At 32.7% G+C, this 22,897-nt stretch overlaps 1 protein-coding gene across 1 annotated transcript; it reads right to left on the bottom strand.

The window, feature by feature from the left end:
• Positions 1-404: 404 nt before the first annotated feature.
• LOC132945527 (kazal-type serine protease inhibitor domain-containing protein 1-like) lies at positions 405-21,293 on the bottom strand. The gene is made up of 4 exons (XM_061015303.1): positions 20,873-21,293; positions 12,015-12,186; positions 10,220-10,363; positions 405-1,260 (listed from the first exon to the last, which is right to left on the bottom strand). Exons 1-4 carry the CDS (start codon positions 21,188-21,190, stop codon positions 1,079-1,081), a joined length of 816 nt encoding a protein of 271 aa, XP_060871286.1. The 5' UTR covers positions 21,191-21,293; the 3' UTR covers positions 405-1,078.
• Positions 21,294-22,897: the final 1,604 nt, after the last annotated feature.

The raw sequence follows: 22,897 nt of genomic DNA, 5'->3' as shown, positions 1-22,897 counted from the left end.
TTACACCAAAAACCAAAATCGATTTTCTCGAAAACAGATTTTGCGTAAAAATTCCCGTTTTTCCTTAATTTTTCTTTTGTTTTTCACGTCGCTTGTGAAAACTACTGGGAAATTTTTACTTTTGACCCACCAAAGTACCAACGAGATTCACTTTCCTCTCAGAAAAGTTACTGTTAAAGAAAATCCAAGCACTTTTACTGTCCTAAAAGGTGATTACAGACACAAAAATTAAAAAATTTAAAAAAAAATAAAAAAATAAAAAAAACACACATCATTGTAAAATTAATACATTCATCGCTTCGCTCAGAATCTAAAATTGTCTATTAAAAATAGAGAAACATGTCTTTTTTTGTTTTAACGAAATTCCATACCATCGATCCATAACCGTTAAAAAAAAAGCCGCGTACAATGACATAAGATACATCCTGTATATTTTTTGTATCATTAAAAAATTAAACAATAATATAAATTTGTTAATATGTCATGATACAATTATTTTGAATAGTTAAAGTTGAAAGGGGACCCACTAAGTGTACGGTGTCCCGGGGCCAAATTGATCCTAATCCGGGCTTGTATACAGCAGTCTACCTAACTAAGAATTTACATCAACTATTTAATGAAATGAAAAAAAAAAACATTCTCGGAAGGTAGATAATAATAATGGAATTCATCCTATCGTCACACGTATACTGTTCGCTGAAAAATCTTAAATAATTATAAAAAATAAAAACGAATTGGACCAAGTTTACCTAAATGTAGGTACCTGCAGCTGTGATCTATACGCATATAAACATGATTGCACATTTTTAGCCCGGTTTAAAAAAAAGTTGTGACAAAATATGAATTTTCGATATTTTCGAATCAAGAACAAACTACTTAATATGTGGAATGTGGAACCTACTGTAAACAATACAATATCAAGCTTTTGAGTTACAAAAATTATATTATACATCGAAAAAAAAAATAATCAAAACAAGTAAAAAATATTAATAAAAAAAATACCTAGACCTACATGTATAAAGTAAAAAAAAAAAAAAAAATACAAACAAACTTTTGTAACGAGACGTATTGTTCGCATCTAAACCATCTTTCGGACGTCCAACACAGCCGATGCCGTAGCCACGTCCAGCGAATTAGAGCCCAGACATGTGTAATTTCCCGTGTGCACGGTGGGTTTGAATTCCATGATTTGTACCCACGAGGTGACTGTAAAACGGTCTGGCCCACCTCTGGTCTGTATCGCTATTAGTGTATCGTCTCCTATGCAATATGATTACACATTAATATTATATTATAAATGTATAAACGAAAACACAAGTTGAGTTTAATACTATATAGGCAATAACTATGTATTACATTGTAATACACGAATTATAGCACACGATTGTTGAATTATAATCAGTTACTATACAATATTCCGAATAAAAGATTATATTGGAATATTATGGAAAACTATATACTGCTTGCGAAAGTATTAAATAAAAATTGAAGAATTTAAAAAATGAATTCATATTAATTATTTAAAAATGTATTTAACGTATTGACGCGTACGTCAAGTAAAATATAAATGAATATTATTGTCTTCATTTCCTAACGGTTTTCGTCAATTACCTACATACGTTTAATAATAATTAATAGAAATAACATAATATTATATAAAACATTATCGTATTCATTGTTTTGCACGAATACTATCGTGTTTTAATTATACTTATCGTAAACTTTATTTTTATGAAAAAATTTTGCCTAAATTGATTGTAAAATTATTCCTGTTAATAGTATATCCCAACAAAAATACTCCGCCAAACTCCACGTAAAAAAACGCCAAGTATATAAAAAGAAACTGCTCTTAGAGTTGTGATATCGTTTTATAGCTAAGTCATTGAACTAATCATAATAATTATAGATATCATTTAGTAGGTATGTTAAAATAGTCTGCTAAATAATTGAACTTAACTTGGTGACTTTAAAACATTTGATTAGTACACTATACCTATTTTAATGATAATAGACTATATTATTATGTAGTATGTACTCAGTAATAAGCTCAGGCACCAACACAAAAAAAAATTCGGGGGGGGGGGGGTTATCATCTATATATATATATAAATTATTTATCTATTAATTTTATTACACAACTATTCATTTTCGAAGGGGGGGGGGGGGTTGAACCCCCATACGTGCCTGAATAAGCCAAAGTATTTTTAATTTTTTTATTTAAGTGATATAGTTATAAATCATTTTGAAATAAAACGTTAATACCTTACGAGATGATAAGTGCGTTTGTTATTAAACGCATCACTATCTGCGTCTCTGCATACCTACCTACCTACAGTATATGAAGACCACGGAGCAACAACAAGATATTTAGATATCTCCATATTTTGGTCAAAATTATTTTTTGATTACGTACACATAATTAAGAAAAAAAAACTGCGAAGTTTGGTGCAACAATCTGACAAATTCGATTGTTAAATACAAATATATCATATAAATGAAAATATCTGGTTTTTATTTTAGTGCAATAATAAGAAATTTCCAAATTGTATTTTATTAACTTGTCATTGGAGGCTATTACATAAACGAATTTAAGTTGTACACCTGTACCTATCTAAATATATTTTTTGTTAGTTTTTAAAACATTTTTAAGTGCCTCCTGAAAGATGTATTAATTGGTTAGGTACCTATATCTTGTCGTTGCTCCCAGGTCTGCATATTATTATATCTGTTTTATAACATATTTTTATTATTACCGATATATGAAGTACACTAGCAGACTATAGTCTGTAGGTATTCTACTGAGTGTCAGAGTGTCTCAGTCAACACGTATCATAATTCAAACGACAACAATTATACTGTAGGTACCGTGATTACTATAATGTGTACCCGCTCGTCTGTATGACTTAATAAATGAACCATATATATCTATACAATAAACAAATGCACGAGGAATAAAATAAATAGTAAAGATTATGCCTAAAAATAGGAGTGTTTTAAAATAAAAAATATATCGTGGTTGTGGCTTAATATAATGAATGGCCGAACTCTTGAGATATATGTAGATAATTAATTATCGTTTCTCGTACACCGCCGTGCCACAATGGGTCATTTTGTACCTACAACTATCAGTCGATTAAACTTCAATGATATCGAGATAAGAATATTTATTAGAAGATTGATTGAAATTATTTCTATGGATGTAAAACAAGGACGGTCTGATAAAAAAAATTAATATTATTAAACTCACAAAATGTAAGACATTTTTTTTATATTGCTAAGTTTCGTATTAATTACTATCGATAGGTCTCACGAAATCAACACATAAAAAAATTATCACCAATTTAACTAACAGATATAAAAATATTCCTAATAAGTAATAATAATTATTTATACTTAACGTTCAATTTATTATATAACATATTTTATAATTGGGGTCATAACGACTATGACAATTCTGCAGATTATTACAATATTATGTAACAAGCGTCTAGCGACAGGGAATCCGAATGGCTGCAAGATGGCCGACATCGTTATCATGATCAGCTATCACCGACTTTATTATCATTTTCTAATCAAAATCATGATGAATAAAATTAATAATATTAATAATAATTAGGTATTGGGTAATTATATATATTAAAGTTAGTAACCCGTTGATATTTCAGTTAATTAATAATTATTAGTTTTTAAGATTTTTCTTATATTATCTATGAGTTAGCACCGAATATAAATCTTAGGTTATGAATTCAGAATTACTATGTACTTAAAGTACATTGTACAATTTATTATAGTTATTATAATTCTATGTTTTATAATTCATATAATGAAATATTGAAATGGATGTACAATAGTTAGTAAGTAATAATTAGTTGTCAAACAAGTTATAATTGTTGTATGCTGACCATTAGAGATCTATAATATGTTGAAGTATTTGTTAATAAATAGACATTTATTTTGTGAATTTTTATTTAATTAAATACTTATAACACTATAAAACAATTTTACAATACATATTCAAATAGCACATCAAAGAAATAATAAAAGAATTACAATGCATTTATAATACAAATACAATTAAATAATAATAATTGAGAATAGGAATTATGGATCCTGGCTGGCCAGCTCCATCATCATGTACAATGTATTGATTTTAAATAAAGTGTTGGACAAGATAGGAGTGGTGACAAAGACAAGTGACCGCCGTAAGGAACTTCAGAAGGAACATGGAAGTAATCCGATTACACATCAACCTGAGAGTGACATCCATACTAAAATTAATCACAATAATATCATAAAATATACCTACTTGGTAATATTATAGGCTTAAAGTCGGTCCTATATAAATTATTATACATTCACCTGACCAAAAATACCTATCATTATTATAATATTTTATTGATATATTTGATGCGTGACAAAAACATTGCTATAGTAGTTAATACTTTGCATTGGTCCTCACAGTGGCATGTTCAGTGGAGCCCATTATTCTGTTGAAATAATTTAATATACAAATACACTCTAATACGTAAAAAAGAAACAATATTTTGTTTTAGTATAGACAATTTTATTAAGTTATTAACAAACAAATATAATTTTGGAATAAACTTTTTAATGTTTAAAGTACAATCAACTGTCAATGGATTGACGGCTCAAAATGGCCTAATTTTGAAAAATTTTATCTATACAATATACAAATTTTAACAATATACAAACGGCTCAAAGTGGCCTTTTTTTTTTTACATTTTTATCATTTTTTTTTATTATTTTTCATCATTTTTGTAACAATAAATGGCACAAAGTGGCCTAATGGGGGGGGGGGGGGGGAGAAAACACCAGACAAGACACAATAAGCAGGGGGGAGTGGTACGTGATGGCGAGGTGCTTAAAGCAATAATAAGGCTACTGGTCACCTCTATACGTTCTCGCGGCACATCCCGCAGGCGGACGAGTGCAATGGCCAGCGCGTTTGCTCGCGGGTGACGACCATCATGACGACGGGCGAAGTCCCGACCGCGACGGCCACGGGAGCAATGAGACGATTTGACGGCGAGCGGCTAGTGCGCGATATTGTGCGCATCGACGATGTGCAGGTGCTGAAGACGACTGATGCGTGACGACGGCGACGGTGACCTAAAACACTGAGCGAGCAAAGGCAGCTGTTGGTGCTACGGAACCGTCGGCGACCGGAGACGTGACTCGACCGATTGCCACTGGGCAAAAATGGGAGAGGATCGTTGGACCGCGCTGCAAAGGTCCTGATCCTCTCCACGTAATTTTTGCCCTGACTCGACCGAGTCACCATCCGGTGGCCGTCCTGGAGTCGCGCATCGCCGTACCCTGAAACGTTATCCGTTTCCTCGAGTCCGGCGATGCTGACGTCCTTGTTCCTAGCTCAGCAGCTGTATCGCTCACCCGTTGTGTTTTGCAGTCTCCGCCGCCGCCGCCTTTGCGAGTCGTCTTCATGCGCTCTGCCATCGTCGTGGTACCGTCGGGGCGGTATCGTTGCCCGCGCCGGTACAGCTAGCCACCGCCGTCGTCGTCGTCCACCGTTCCTGGTGTGACCGAAGCAGCCGAGTCCGCGCCGAGTCGTCTTGATGGTCTCGCGTGTCGGCAACCGCGAGCGTGCGACGCTGGCAACTGCGATCTCGTCTTTCTGCGGGTGGCCGGAAAACGTATAGGGTGACTTACCGCCGGACACCATAAAGTTCTCTTTCACGTACCACTCCCCCGTCGCCGCCGTCTTGTCTTGGTGTCTTCGTCTGGGGGGAGGGGATGACTACACTGCCGGCTTCAAGCTTTCCGGCAACAACCACACAGCAGCAGGCGCTTTACGCTCTTCCACGTGGCGGCGATAAACCGCCTTGTCCTACCACGTGTCTTGTTCTGAACTGCTGAAGTGGTTGTTCCCGGTTCTATTTCCCATCTCAGTGTAGTCATTTCCTCTTCTTCCACAGACGGAATTGTGTCCGCCTTTTGATTGTCAACCAGCATGCTATCGTCACCAATGCATTCGGCGACAGCATCATTTTCCTCAAACAACCATTTAATAGCCTGTAGAACCTCCTGCTCTTCATCTTCGAGTGTTCGCTCTAAAAATTTTACTTCCGGTTGGAACTCTTCGTCCTCTATTGTCATGACCCATGTTTCGACGCGTTCTACAACATGAATCATTACAATCTCTTCCACGAAGTCGCTAGTGATGGCCATTTTGATTTTTGGTCTATTCAGGTCAGACGTTAAATTGCAAGTGAACTCAAAGTTCGATACAAAATCAGTTTACTCGAAAAATTCAAGCATTTCCCAGACGACGGGTACACAGCGACGCGAGTATGGTCGTTACGAAGTCGTTTGTTCTAATCAACAATCGTTAGGATTTCGGTCCCGTTTATTTTTCCAAGACCATTATTAATGATATATACGCGTTGTTATAATATATTAAACTATAATATTTGAACAAGGATTTGATTCGTATTATATACACTGCAGAACTGCAGTGCTCATTTTATACTTTCACGTTAAGTATTTTAGATTCCGAGTGAAACAATAGATGTACATTGATTTTACAATGGTGTGTGTTTTTTTTTTGTGTATGCTTACAAGTTTTATAGTAAAAAAATGATTCAATCTTCAATTCTAAGGGACAAGGGTGATTTCTGAAACGAAATTGTATTTAGTCGGAGCCCATTGAGAGATCTATATTGAAATTTATTTTTACCTACCTGTCATCGTTTATCTATTATCTGCAGTTAGAACTTGGAATAGTTCAATAATTCCATGAGATATTTATTCTTTATATTAAAATATTATATTTTATAAACCTATGACCTAGATGAATTTATTAGATTTTAGGTTTTCAGTTAAATGTGTTTACACATTCTTATACAAAACTAAACTGTATACTAAAATTTAAAAAAAAATTGTAACTAATGGCCATTGTAGCTGATGTTAATTAATAAAAATAAAAATAATAATAATAATAATAATTACTCATTGGCTAATAATAATATAAAATTGATTTATCTAAACAAATAGGTAATTACATACAATGATATAAATATATAATAAATAATAATAGTTATAATATATATGTTTGAAACTCTCCTTTAGCATAATGCTTCTGTTGGGGAATATAAGTTTGAGTTAAGGACAATACTAAAGTTTTAAGTTAAGTGATATTTACAAAGAAAAATAAAACATTTTAACAAATGAAAATTTCATTAAAACTAATTAGGTAGAATGTTTAATTTTTTTCTTATATATAAATATATTTTTAAAAAATCTAGCTTTTTAAAAGCGACAAACAAATATATATTGTTAAAATTATAAATATTAATATTAAGTTGCCTACATATTTTGGTTATCAGCAGATATGGAGTTATAGTAAGTCCAAGCTGTTTATGTTTGTTGGTACACAAATATTGATATATTTTGTATACCTAACGGGTATTCGCTAGGAGTGATCCACCTTAGTTAAATTACACTTAAACCTGTATAAAATTAATAGAATATTTCTAAAATATAATCTATATGAATGCGTGGTACATTATATTATTAGTTCTAAATAAACAGAATTATTGTTTACGACATTGTAATACTTGGGCTTCAATAATAGAAATTAAATTAGCCTATTTAGAGTCCATATTTTTAGATCATAAATATGTGAATCATATTCTTGACCCCAACATATTGTACATTTATACTTATGTCATAAGTGTGAACAATTTACGTATTGTGTTTCACCTGTATGCGCTAAAAGATTTGAAAATTTAAAACAAGGTTCCCCTAAGTCATAAATCAAAACTCAAAACTCACATAATATAAGTAACCCATAAAAATCTCAATAATTCATTAATGCATACTTTATTTTTATTTCAGTATTTCGCAATTTAACAAAAATTGATTATTTAAACGAAAATAAGAGTTTTAGTTCAAAAAAAAATTTTTCTTATGGACTTGAAACTTTTCTCCAATGTGTAATTATTATTTACTATATATAAACAATGACGTTTTAAGATATTTATACCACAAACTTATTCACACCGTACAACAGTAGATATGCCTGTATTGACTTATAAGTTATTAACAAAAGGTAATATTATATGAAATAATATTATTCCTATTGATTATTAATTATTATATTATATATACCTATATGTGATTAATTGTTTTTGGTAAAAATTAATTTAATCCTTAATACCAATTGAAAAATAAATTACTAATAGCATTATACAGTATGATAAACACTAAGAAATAAAGGCCGACATTTTTCTCCACTTAGAATCATTTATAGAATTCAATAATGATTTATCATACAATGAATAAATAAATATAATTCAAATTTCACACATACTTTAGTCACCTGGTCAATGACGAGTACACTTGACACTTACTAGGTATAGGTACCTATACAGCATTCATAGTTTTATATTGAATGGTACCTACATAGCAGAAAATTACTATGGGAAAATTTCGTCAGAACCAAGTGCAATCCTATATTGCACATCGCAAAGACCATATAGATTCTGCAGGAAATACGCTAATGTTGAGTTCTATGAACAAATACATGCCATATATAACATAATACGCATCGTTATACACTTATACTGCACATTTGTGCGTAGTAATAAACGACGTAATTATCGCAATGTACATAATAAAGTATGAAATAACAATTTATGATGTTCAAGTTTATAAATAAATAATATTATACCGTTTCGGGCGTTATTCGCAACGGATAAACTGAATAGCCTATAATATAATTAAAGAGAAACGTCGATCATTACGTGTTTAAATATGAAAGAAAAAAAACAGATCGTTATTAAAATTTATACAAAATTATTATTTATTGATAAATCGATCAATTTAACGGTGATAACAATAAAAATTAATTGATGGACGGCTTTACTGGGCTTATATAATAGAATGCCTACGGCCGTACTGGTGGTCAACAGTCGCGTTGTCATTCCACGTTTCAGACTGCATATTTACGCGAATTTATAATACATATATGTAGAGACGAGCGGCGGTAATCGCGACCGCCGAGTTTTTACTTCTTCAGATTTATTTAAATCTTTTTATATAAATATCGGGAAGACGGCTACCAAAACATAATTAACGAAAACCATAAAAAAAAATTAACAAAATATTATCTAAATGCATAATAGGAGAAAGCAAACACAATCAAAGAATATTCCAGTACATGAAGAAAAGGGATGAATAAAATATTTAAGCTCATGTAGTGAAAACTTTCACAATATTGTACATTTAATCAAACAAGCAAATTTTTTAACGATTAAAAAACTCAAACACAAATATTGTAAGAAGTACTAGATGTACTAAGTTCTATCTGGTGAATATTTAAAATGAGATAGACGAATCAGATACTTCACTGTCACTGTAGTATAATAGACTTGCAATTAGTATATTAGACTTGAACAGATTTATAATATACAACTTGGTTGGGAATAAGATAAGGGAAAGAAATTTATTATTTTAAAAATAAAGTGATGATAAAGTCGGTGAAAAAGTCAGTATATTATTACTCTATGGTGAAAACTGATAACGATAACGATGTCGGCCATCTTGCAGCCGTTCGGATTCCCTGTCGTTAGACCACAGAATATAACAATGTTAGACGCTTGTCAATATGTACTGCTAAACAGGGCCTAAAATATATTTGATATCAGGGGAGACAGTTATTAATTTTATTTAACTGTTACCTTTAGGCTTTGACAGATGTCTAAAGCAAAAAAAAAATCTTGTTTGGATTGTAATACCGAAAATCTCCCCTCTTTTACAGTAGCGTATAGAAACGGTGACAAGGGGTGACGTGGGGATCAGATCCCCTCCTAATCTTCCATTTTGTGATTTATATGAATTTTGAATCAATTCAAATTATATTCATTGTTCTTCATTGTTAAATATTTTACTACCTAAGTAAAAAGTTTTGAGAGGGTGGGGGATTTCCCGATCCCCCCCCCTTTCAGAAATAATGTCTATACGCCACTGATCTTTTATATATATCACTTACCTGACACATTGATATTTGACCCACATTTATCATTTAGGGGACACACTTTAATTCGCAAGGGATACGGTATTTTAGCCCCTGCTACTACATCATACAAATATTATAGAAGTGTCATTGGGTCATTCCTATATAGACGCAGGTCCGTTTATTCTTTTTGCAGATTTTAATAATGGTGAAAAAAAATCTAACCTGGCAACCATTTTGTGATTCCGTATGTATCCGTAAAACGCCAGCTAATGCTAGGCACAGGATATCCATTGACTTCACAATCAAACACCACGGTATGCCCGGCGGAACCCGCCAAGTTCTTGGGCGCTGACCTAATGAAAGGGGCTGAAAACGAAAACAATACAATTATACAGTAAACACTTAACAGTACACAGTGTTAATACAATTTATCGTAAATCTGTAAATGTATACTTATAAGCAAACAATTTTTATATGGGGGACGGAGTGGCCGAGCGGACTAAGGCGTAGGTTGCGACGCGCACCGTCGCCGGTTCGAAACCCGGCCACGGGCGGAACTTCTCTTCAGGCAGTCACGGTGTCTGGGGAGAGGATCGCCATCCCCCACCCGGGCATGGCAGATAACTACGAGTGCCCGCTAGAAATTTCTGCTAAACTAACAAGCACACGTGTGTGCCTAAGTTGCCACGGGTTAATCAAAAAAAAAAAAAAAATGTTTGTATGTCTACAGTCTACCTAATATTAGTAAAAGTGACTACTTTTTTTTTTTTAACCAACAAGTGATAACAAATATTGCTTAAGGTACTTCGCATGAATGTTATATTTTGTATACAATGTATATCAGTATATTGTTATGTTGTTTTTTAACTTGTGTGCACGTTAAAGTTTAAGAACGTGTTTGAATGATATTAAAATATATTATAGAGTAATAATGTGTTAAATAAACAAGAATTTGAAATATCTTAGTCGCGACTCATAATAGTGATTAAAATGGTATACATTTTCTCTTTTGGTTATACGGACCCTAAATCTTGAAAAATATCCAAAGGTCCCCAACAATTTTCGGATAGCTAAGTGGGCCAAACCAACATTTCAGCCTACTTACTCTGAAATTCTAAAAATCAGAATTTTCATAAAAGCATTATTAAACGATAATAGCCCCCTTCCGGTAGCATGCTTGATGAATCACTCGGTAAATGTATACCAATAGCCTATTCAAATTAGACCAAAAATCGACCAAGTTCGGAACTAATTTCCGAAAGCTGGATTTTGGTTTTTTTTTAGTTAATACCTCACTTATAAACATACTAAAAGTCCTGACACTTACCTCTTGTGCGTAGCCCCCCCCCCCCCATCCCCATTCACTATTTTTGTATATAACTCATCAGCTTTTCAAGTTACAATAAAAATACATATGACCAAAATTAAAGACTATTATACAATTTACCATAGATTAAACTTACTTTTAATATATATATATATATATATATATGTTGCAGTAAATTTTTAAAATATTATTTTATTTTTGTTTTAGTAGTCAATAAGAGGAAAACTAAAAAAAGTGACATATTAAATATTTAAGTCGTGCAACTCGTGCAAGTATATAAACCTGCTGATAGCCACTATTTGTTAAAAAGAAAATAATAATAAATAGCCCTTAAAGATAATTTATAGTTGATGCCACTACGAACAGCTCGGTTGAAAATCGATAAGTATAATAGACAATAATACACGCACGCACACCTTACGTCATAATATAACATTTAAACATGTTCGATGACAGATTTATGTGAGTATAAGTAACTTACACGCATTACGTATATTATTATATATTTTAGTGCATTTAATCGTATACGCCGAGCGGAAAACTCTGAGAACGAGAGACGACGATATATGATGTGTAGAGAGCGGAAACGAATTAATACGTTTCCGAGGGATCGTTCAAACGTTAATATGTCTATAATATTAATATTATACATGCATTTGTGTGGGTGTGTGGGTGTGTGTGGGTACTTACCCGACTGACACGGTCCCCGGTATTGCACCCAGAGTTGCGTCGCGTTGTACCCGAGCTCCGCGGCCGCCTCGTTCAGCTGACACATGTTTGAGTACGTCCTATTGTCCGACCCGCACACCGGATCCGTCTCCTTGCACGCGCACCGGTACTGCACGCCGCCGCCGACATCTTCCTGTGTACATAATAATAATATTATATATTATCGTATAATATGCCTGCGATGGTTTTCATCGATTTTATAACGTCATATTATATACGTGCATTATATTATCGTTGCCATATGCGTTGGCTACAATATGCACCGATGCACATCGGCTGGCTTGCATATAATAATATGCAATGTAGATACCTAGGTAGTTATTAAGAGATGTAGGTATTAGGTAGGTACTAACTAATATTTATACATCTCTAAAATCTTAATAATTATTTGTATAGGCTATACATAGAAAGCCAGCCAACGTGTATCAGTGCATATTGTAGCCAATGCCGCTAGGGTGTTTAGCAATAACAAATAAAATCATTCAATTACCACATATCTAATATAGTTTTTAAAATTTAATTTATGACAAGAGTTTTCTTAAATTTATACGAATTTTGTTTTGTCAACATCACTATCTATCTAGTAATTAGATATCACAAATTCTAGGAGTGCCCATTTCCGAGTTTTATTTACTATATTCATCAGTCATCGATAAACTTTAAACGTTCAATGTTCATAATATTTTATGAAAAAAAATATTCGTTCAATATTGAATATTTATTCATTGGCATTTCAGTATTTTATTTTTGATACAATTAACAAAAGTGAACAATATTACTTAAAATGTATAATATTTATTAATATAACTCACGAATCAGCTCTTAATATTATTATTGTATTATAATTTATAATATTGAATTATGCTGAAATAAATAAATTAATAAACAAATAATATACAGTAGTGACATATACGAATCATATATTAATATCAAGCGCACCCGCAGCATAAAATCACACCAGTGCAGGGGCAAGATAAAAATGACTTACAGTCTAATATAAGTTTAAATTTATCACTTATAGGCTATATATAGTGGTATAGATATTAAAGTTCCCAGGGGGCAATGGCCCCCTTGCCACCCCCCTGCGGGCGTCCTTGTTTACTAGCCATATTAGTTATTCTTATTGAATCATGGTAAATAAGTAGCACGCTTTAAATATTAATGTAAGTATGTTATTACTATAAATAATTACACTTTATAAGAATTTAGTAGGTAGCAGAAAACTACTACAAAATCCTTTCATATTATGGAAACTCCAAGACTTCGATACTGGTTACTGCAGTTTAGGTTGGATTGACCTTCGAGCTTGGAAGTCTGGTAAGTTTTGAAATCAGACAACCTCGAAAACTATTTCTTGACTTTAAGTTTATGATGTCAATATAATATTAGTACAGTTTTATCATACAAATTGAATTCAATTTCGCGTTGTTTGATACTATTTATTTTATACAACGTGCACACTCAAATAATTATTAGAAAATATGAACAGAGGAAAATTAAAATTTATGGGGTTTAAGTATATTATATTGCGAGTGAAACGAAAAATGTATTAGTTCTTTACTGATGGTTTTTATTAAAAAAAGATGAAATAATTTTAAAAAATAGAAAAAAATATTATAGAAATATGCATACTGCATAGAGTCTTGTAAAATATGTTCAATAGGTGGTATAGAGTCGTATAGGTGAATAGTTGGTAAAATATAATTAAATCCTCATGAGTTATAAATTATAATACATGTGTGGTACATTAAAAATAGGTACACCATTGCAACTTAGATATTTATGTACAATATCAATTTTGGTCGTAACGAACATAATATATTATTATTATTAGTTATGGACAATCTTTATAGTTTATACCTATAGGAGAGGCTTCATGTAATTCTTCTTTAATTTTTCACAGGCCCCATACACACCGCCTACTGCCAAAGATGATCTTCACAGTACAAAAAAATATTATGCGTGTTTCCATATCCTTCCGTTCTCGTATTATTATTATTTTTATAGATACACAATTGAAGTGATAATTAAAAACAAAATATTCATTTCCGCTGAGGTGTGCATGGCGTGTTTACAGCTTGTTGAAAACAAACCCAATGCATAACATCTTGTAAATTTTGAATTCCGGTCGATCGATCGACTTGTATTCGTGACACATGTAACATAATATGTATATAATAACATATAGTACCCATAATACTATGATAATAATATGATACAGCGGCGACGAGGATGCATCACTGAGTTTAAAAGATTTCACGTGTTCAGGAAAAAGCGATCGGCGTGGAACGAAACAAAAAACATCAAAGAGAAATAACGTGCGTCTATAGGGTCTACACCGCAACTGAGTAAGTGAGTGGGTATATATAATAAAATATTAAATATATTGTATATGTTATATTATGTTTATAATATCAACACGACAGCCTGTATACAGGAGAAAAAAACATAAACTCGTCGCCACGTCTTGTTCTCGGCGTTTTATATATAATATAGTGTGTATGTTACTATTATATTGAATAATATAATTTTCGAGTAAGTTTAATATATAATATAATATTGTAAAAAACAGCGTGCTGGAGGTGCTGATAAGTTTGTTCGTTATAATATGTATATTGGGTGGGAATATGTTTGATAAAATAATATCACACTTTCGCTTTTATATTGATTTTTTATTTTTTAACTTTGAGCAATTTTTTTCCAATTATAATCGTCTACATCAAATGTTTTAATTGTATACATTTCACATAATATTATTATACTGTATTTAATATATTTATTAGGCGTCATACGCTTAGTTAGTAGAAAGATCGACGTTCGTTATTTAACGGGTTAGTTATTTTTTTATTAACATCTTTTTAATGTAAAAAATATATAATATATGTTTTGTAGAACTGCATAGTATTCATATTTTATACCATTCGACCGAAGCTTACATATTATATAAGTATGGACCTAATAAGTAGATAGTATATTAGTGTACCCAATATGACAATGTGGTTAAATTATTAATTAATAATATCCACCCGCGTATTATAATAATATTATGCTGTTGTGTGTACTGTGTACAATAACTGTCTATACAGTTTACACCAAATGTTAATAAAATTAAAAACGTACAAAGGGTTCCTCAGGTTACGGTAAATTGCAGGCTATAGCCCATACTATTCAATATTAATTATTACACATTAAATTTAAAATCAATATTATGTCACGAAAAATGACAGTCAAATATATTTAGAACCATTTCATGAAAAATATCTTGGTATCTGAGAAATTAAATATTGCTTGGGTAGGTAATGATTATTGTTAATTCTCCGGGATACAAGCATTTTGTCGTGACGTCATGACGATCACGTATATGAGGTGAATAATAATAGTAACATAAAAGGGTCTCTTTCGCTCTCTCTCCTTAAATAACGACCTTAAAATATGGACTTATATATATATGTATACCCATTGCTCCGTGATAGTTTGATATCACTGCGCGTACCCAATTTCGGAAGCTGTACACGATTTTTGTCACAAACAAATTGCTTCATATCTGACGAGTGACGAGGCGTGTTACCATACATATTTTTTTTCACAAAAGACTGATGGTATATAAATTGGTTCAGAATTTCGAACGTGAATACACATAGGTAATGTATTATACAATAATTTAAAATAATTTATTTAAAATACCATTTATGTTGATTAATTATAGTAAAAGTATACACCGCCGTATAATTTTCGTTCAAAGGAACGCGTAGGTATAAATAATCACACGCATAAACGCCGTGTAGTTATACCGAAATACGTGATGTAAATTATAATTAAGTCAAACGTTAAATTATAACAAACGTCGATTTGGACAATATTTGCATATTTTGCAGCAACATTATATTTTAAGAGGACTTCTCACATGCATATTGTGCTGTTTTCTTGTAATAATACATACATAATTATTAATTATTATGCATAGGTTACAAAAGTACATACATATTTATATGTGTATAAACATAAAACACATTTATTTACTATGATGAAGAAAAAGTGGTCTAACAATAAAAAAAAAATCGGCCTCTTTAAACGTTGGCACCCTTACTATATAAAACTCAAATGACGCTACTGAAGCACGTAGCTTAAGTGCGTGACATAGAACATTTAAGTTCAGTAGTTCTCGTTTAGTTTTGTTATAGTTTTAATATTATAGAGTTAAATTACCTATTATAAAACTTAAAGGTAATGCCATTTTCTGTAGAGATTGTCAGAGGCGTTTTTTCGGTATTTAAATGTTGAAGTGAATTATGTAGGTAGGGTAGGAAGCATTATTAAAAAGTGATATTTAACACGGTCATACCTCGCTTCAAAATTAAAATATCGAAAAAGCACTTCCAAAAAATCATGGGAAATATTGTTACCCTTAAGTTCAATAATAAATAAATTCTGCACTATATAATATCAATCTAACGAAGTTAAACGAGAGCTACTTAACGTAAATTTACTATGTTACGCACTTGTAATACGTGGACAACGCATGCGCGTGAGACGTACGTTTAAACATGATTTATAATCAGAACGTCAAACAGGGGTGACATATACATAGTGGGAATGTGGGACTGTGGGAGGACAATGCTAACTAAAAGCCGACATTTATATTAATGTATTTTTGATGATTTTTTTCCAAACTTTTTATTCTATGATAAAACTCAAGAATGCCGCGAATATCGATAATATATATTACGATTTACGAGAATGTAATGTAATTCTTCATAATATATTACTATTTATTATAATATCATATCATAGTAGTGTAAGACTTCCTGCGCACACTTATGCATTGGATACCTATGATTTATTTTAACAGCGTAGTTATTCGATAAACCTGCAAAAATATTATAATCTAAGATTTCTATATTGGCTATTTTGATCTCTTAAATCGCTTAAAGGCCATATTGGTTCACTCAAAGCTATATAATACATACCATTACGAAAACGAGTTGTAATATCGATTCATATTATTTCGGAATTTCTTATAACATATTACGATACAAGTATACGTTATATATAGTATATATATAATATAGCCATACAGGTACTTCTAATACTTTACGCGATATCATATTGTTATTATTATGTTATATTGGGTAAAATATCATACTTTATTAGCCTATTTATAGTCTGAGATATAGACTAGAAATAGGCGTGGAGGATCAGAGATGTGTATTTACATTTTCGGGCGCCCTGGAGCTCCAAGTATTTGATGTCATCCTCCCCCGTCCGCGCCGATACCAACGAGATGAATAAATAACAATCAGTGTCCTGTGAATTTATCGCCCGGAGCAGCCCGCATCACCATTGCCCACTTTGAAATAAGCCTCCGGTCTGTATGCAAGTAGAAAATATATATTATTATGCGAGTAAAAATAAAATGACTCCTTCACAGTGTATATTGTATATACTCGGTTCCACCCATTTTGGCGCTATAAATCTTGAACGGACTTCACAGTATTAATAAACGGCTGTTTACTCTAAATGTCTTGTGCGTGCGCAACGCGCATATATAGCGTACTATATTATTATGTAATACAATATAATATATAATAGCTGAAAGAAAAACATATATTATTTTTAATTTTAAGCAAACAAAAGAATTAAAAACGACGCTATTCAGCAAAAAAAAAAAAAGAAAAAGACTGAACAGTATTTCAATAGTATAATATTTATGGCTTGATTTTCCCGAGTTTGCTCAAACCACTCAAATAAAACCAGATAAAACTGACTATGTATATACACGAACACAATAGAAACAGTGGTGGATACTGGATCCTACGCAAGTCATCTCCCCCCTCCTCAAGTGGACTAAAAAATATATGTCACGATCGTCGGGGAAATTAAATTTTGATTTATAAAAAAAAATTTTAAAATATCTTTAATATCAATGTGTTAACCTATTATTATGTGTAGATAAATGTTTTTTATCCATGCGCCTACCTACGAGAAAATATTTAACCCACTACTGAATAGAAATAACGATTCAAAACTAAATTGCGTCATGACCTGCAGTTAAGTATAATATTAATTTCATAAACTAAATATACATAATATATTATGATGCAGTGGAGTGCCTATAAAGCCTGAATAGTCATGCAATTTATTATATTATATAAATATCAGTGTACTATCGGAGTGCTGCGCCATAGATGGAAGTGCACTAAAAACGACGTACACGGTGCGCTAAGGGTTATTGCGACGTTTGTCGAACAGACATTAATGACGATTTGTTTCCCCCATATTATATACACTCGCGGATGTCGCTTAATACGGAGGTCCCGAACACTATACATCGTATACATAAACATATATTATATAACAGTTACGTTTTATGACCTCTTTTCCTCCTATTCCTAATAATAAATTGATACGACATCGATTTTTGGGCGACGCGACGCACGACGATATATGCGTATTACAGCGTGTATTCTATATTCCGATATAAACAGCTCGGACTCGATCTTTTTATTATTGCGCTGCAGGTATAATATATAATATTATGTGATGAAACGGCAAGGACGCAAAGGATTGGCGGGGCGACGTCCTCGTCAACGTCGTTAAAATTAAAAAAAAAAAACAATTAGACCCGGGTAAAAAATGGCAGCTATATATATTCCTAAATAATACGCACACCCTCATTTGCTGAACACACTGACGAAGCATAAATTGACAGCGCAAATTGAAACGCGTGGAAACGACGAGAAACATTTAGTGTAGCTTTTACCGATATTTTTTTTTACATGTATTTCTGAACATTGTATTCTGTTGTGCTATAATAATACGTAGGTAGTGATGACGGGCTCTTACTTTTTTTTAAATATCGATACATATATAAGATAAACTGAGACATATTGAGTATAAATGATATAATTCCGCAACATTTAGAACCAATTCGTCACCAAGGGCTAGGTAGTACCTACCTATCTTATAATGATATAATATTGGAGGGCTCGATGTACATTTACGATTCAATCGTGTATGTGTGTGCCGTAAGACGGTGCTTAAGAGTCTCTGCTGGGAAGGTGTTAAGTGCTCGCACAGTCAAACAACCCCAAGAGTGTACGATGGTGGTGGTCGGTCGGATGTGTATAATACTGCATGGGTCACGGGATATGCATATACAATCGGTGTCATCATATAATATAACGATTTACGTCCGGTAAAACGCATATATACTTACACGTTCAACCAGAAACCTGATAAAAAAAAAATAATAAAATGGTATTCACGCCACAAGTTTATACGTCGTACGTTATTATGCATAGGTATATATAATATAATAGCTGCAGTGATATAAAGTCAGTCTACCATCGGTGATATAAATATTATCCACTATTATATTATAATAATTCGTTCAGGCGTGGTTGAGGTAAGAAAAATTTTTAATTTATAGGTTATGGAGCCATGGATTTGTTCATATTTGCCAATATTGGCATGGTGGGGAGGGGTCCAATAATATTTTCGTCATATAGATACTATTATTACTATGTACGCAGTGGTGGATCCAGCGCTACGCATGAATATAACCGTTTGTTAAAGACAAATAACATGCGCAGTAGGTATCTATAATATTAAACTATGTGCTCAAATTCTTGCTTTGCTTAAATTTCATTAGGTATACATATTGCTCTTGGTTATAATATAATATACTTTTACAATACCAGCTTATAGTTATTAGTTGTCTGTTTTTTGGGTTGGTCACAGGACTTATATATTTTATGTATACTAATATATTGCCTTCATAATACATTTTAACAAAAAAATCGGATCATTTAGGAAAAATATTTTTTCTTAACCTACGGTAAAATTTAATTATATTTTTATTTTTAAGTTAATAAGTACATGTATTATGAAAATGTCTGTCATTAAGTGTATGGATTAATAAAAAGTCTAATATTTTTTGCAATACCTGCAGCAGCTGAAATCTATTATTTTATTGATGTAGCTTAAAAACTTTAACTTGACTTCTTAAAAATACTGACCAACTGTCAATATAAAAAACGACGTTTTGGCCGAACATTTTATAGTTTATACAGAAGCGTTTCTGCGGCGTCAAGACGTGCAAAAACCACCGTAGCAGCCACGTACGAGTTTATGACGTATTATGTACTATATACTATATAGGGGTCAGGGGTGGAAGTAACAATATATTAATTCACAGCTGAATAGTTTAATTTATAATAGAAATTTCGTTTTTGAGTTATTTAACCTTTGTGTATACTAATTCCACGATAACAGGTTTAGAAGACGTTTATTATAGTAATATTGCCAATTAATATTAGCTACCTAATCCACTATAGTATTTATTTATTAGGCATTTGTAAAAAGTAAAAATTATCTGAGTATAACAATTATTACATTTAAATATTTAATTAATAATTTTTAAGGATATATACTTATTATAAGTATTATCCTTAATATAATATATTACTTACATTTTAATAGAAATTGCTCGTTAGAATTTTGATTTAGATACACAAACATTAAAAAAGAAATCATGTGCTTAATAATATTCACAGGAAAAAAAATTGGTTTTCAATTAAGTTCTTATCGCCGTAGCCGTTCACAGGACACTCTTTAAATGTCACATAACGAATTTACGTATTTGAAATAAGGTATAAGTAGAAGTACAAGCAAAAATAATGATCCGAGTAAATTCCTATTCAATGAAAAATGTCGGTGAACATATACTTGGTAAATCATCCTGTATATAATATAATATATACAATCACGCGACGATCATCATCCATTATAATAATAATAATTTAATAGTTGTCATATACCGTCTTGACGCACTCCAAGCTGTCGGCGCATGGCCGGTCCGCAGCGTTGCACGCGGCCGCTTCGCCCAAGCCGCACACGCCGTACGGACAACAGGCACACGCGTCCGGCACCAGACCCAGCGGACATGCGTCGTCCCGGTCGCGGACGGGACACCGGACGGCGGCACATCCGTCGCCCGGACATTGCGAATCGGCGGCGACCGGATCTCCTCCAACGTCGCCACCGCCGCTTCCGGTGGCGGCCAACGCCGTGGCCAGGGCGAACGCGCTGTAAAAACGGAACAACGAGCGCGACACGCGACGACGACGACCGTCCATTATTATAATAATATTATAAAAAATAATATAATATTAATGTACTAAACAGAATTCCGGCAGCGACGCGAGACTGTTCCGGCACGCGCGATGTGGCCCGCGGAGCTCCGAGACTGTTTCTCCCACCCCGGCGAGCCCTCTCCCCCCCCCAAAATGCCGCCAGTGAACGCGCGATCTGCACGATGATAATATTCTCTGTGCATCCGTCGTACGTGGGTTTCCCACGGGAATTAACGTGCTTGTTCGAAAAGGACGCGGCCTGCACACCGGTATTTTGACGTTTCCACGTCTCCTCGTCGTGGTAAATATTTGCGTTCAGCCATAAACCGCACAGTACCGTATTTAGAGATTTATCACGCGCAGGAGAAACAGCGAAAAAACTACCAAACTATAAAATAAAAACATTTTTATTATAAAATTAACTTACATAGGTACCTATAATATGTTTAAAAATAACGGTTAAAAATTAAAATTTTCTTCCCGGATTGGGTCTCTCGTTATTTATTACTCTCATTACTTATAACTATTTTATCATAGTACATTTATGGCGGACGTTAAATATGGCTGTCGGCTAAAAATCAGACGTAAACACGACGAATAAAAATACATACAAAAAGAGTTTGTTTAATTTTCATCGAATCGGAAGCTTCAGACGCAATAATTATTCTACCATGCTGGTCAGAATAGAAACCGTTCGTATTCGTCGTGTTTACGTAAAACATGGCGTAAGCATTTACGCTAATGATAATGAAAATATTGGTGGCAAAGAATTACGAAATATAAAAATATACTTAATTTTAAATGTAGGAAGAAAGTGAACGGAGTTATGAAAGTATTAAAACAATTAAAATTTTAAAAAAGGTATCAACCTCGTCAAAATCAAATGCCCGGGGAAACAGCCCCCCCCCCCCCCCAGGTACGGTCCTGGCATTATACGCGTTTATACTAGCAATATATTGGCACAATCTTCAGGGGTTTCGGGTCCGGACTCCCCCTGTAGGTGCCATAAACATAATTGATTGATATATTTATTTAATCTAGAGTATTATAATAATATTATACAGGTTAAATAAATTATCAACTAAAATATAGCTAATAATTATCATAATACAGATATTGTAATAGTTTCACTTTCACCTCACGATGATAACAAAACTATAAAGAACGTTTCATAACGTACGGCACATCAAAATATCAAATAAAAAATTTCTGGCTTCGTGAATGTCGTTTAGTTTCTTTTAACTACTTGCCATTCGCACGTTCTATACCTAGTTATTTTTATTATTACCTCCACGGCTCCACATAGTATGCTTATAGTAAACTCATTTATGCTGGTTGTATAGTTTCAAATAAATGTTAAAAGTTTCGTTAGTTTGTGATAAAAATATAGGTAGTACCTACATTAACATTTGTATCTATTGAGAAATTTAAATGCAACAACATGTCAACATTATCTGACATCTGTGATCTCTCATCGTGGTTCTTATCTATAATATAGATACAAAGTGAGTTATAACAATGCGCACTGTCAAACATATAATTTGCCACTGCTGAAACTTCAGTAACATCAGAGCCCATTTTTAAATTGCAGAAAATCTTGACAAAAAAATGCTTAAATAATTAGAATTAACTAAACTGTTCAATCTTTTATAACACATATAAATGTATCATAATCGTACTATAAACCATTGAACCTATTACTGTATAATG

The sequence above is a fragment of the Metopolophium dirhodum genome, chromosome 5 (assembly GCF_019925205.1).
Source record: "Metopolophium dirhodum isolate CAU chromosome 5, ASM1992520v1, whole genome shotgun sequence".
NCBI classification, from domain to species: Eukaryota; Metazoa; Arthropoda; class Insecta; order Hemiptera; family Aphididae; genus Metopolophium; species Metopolophium dirhodum.
This window is presented reverse-complemented; position numbering and strand designations above follow the sequence as displayed.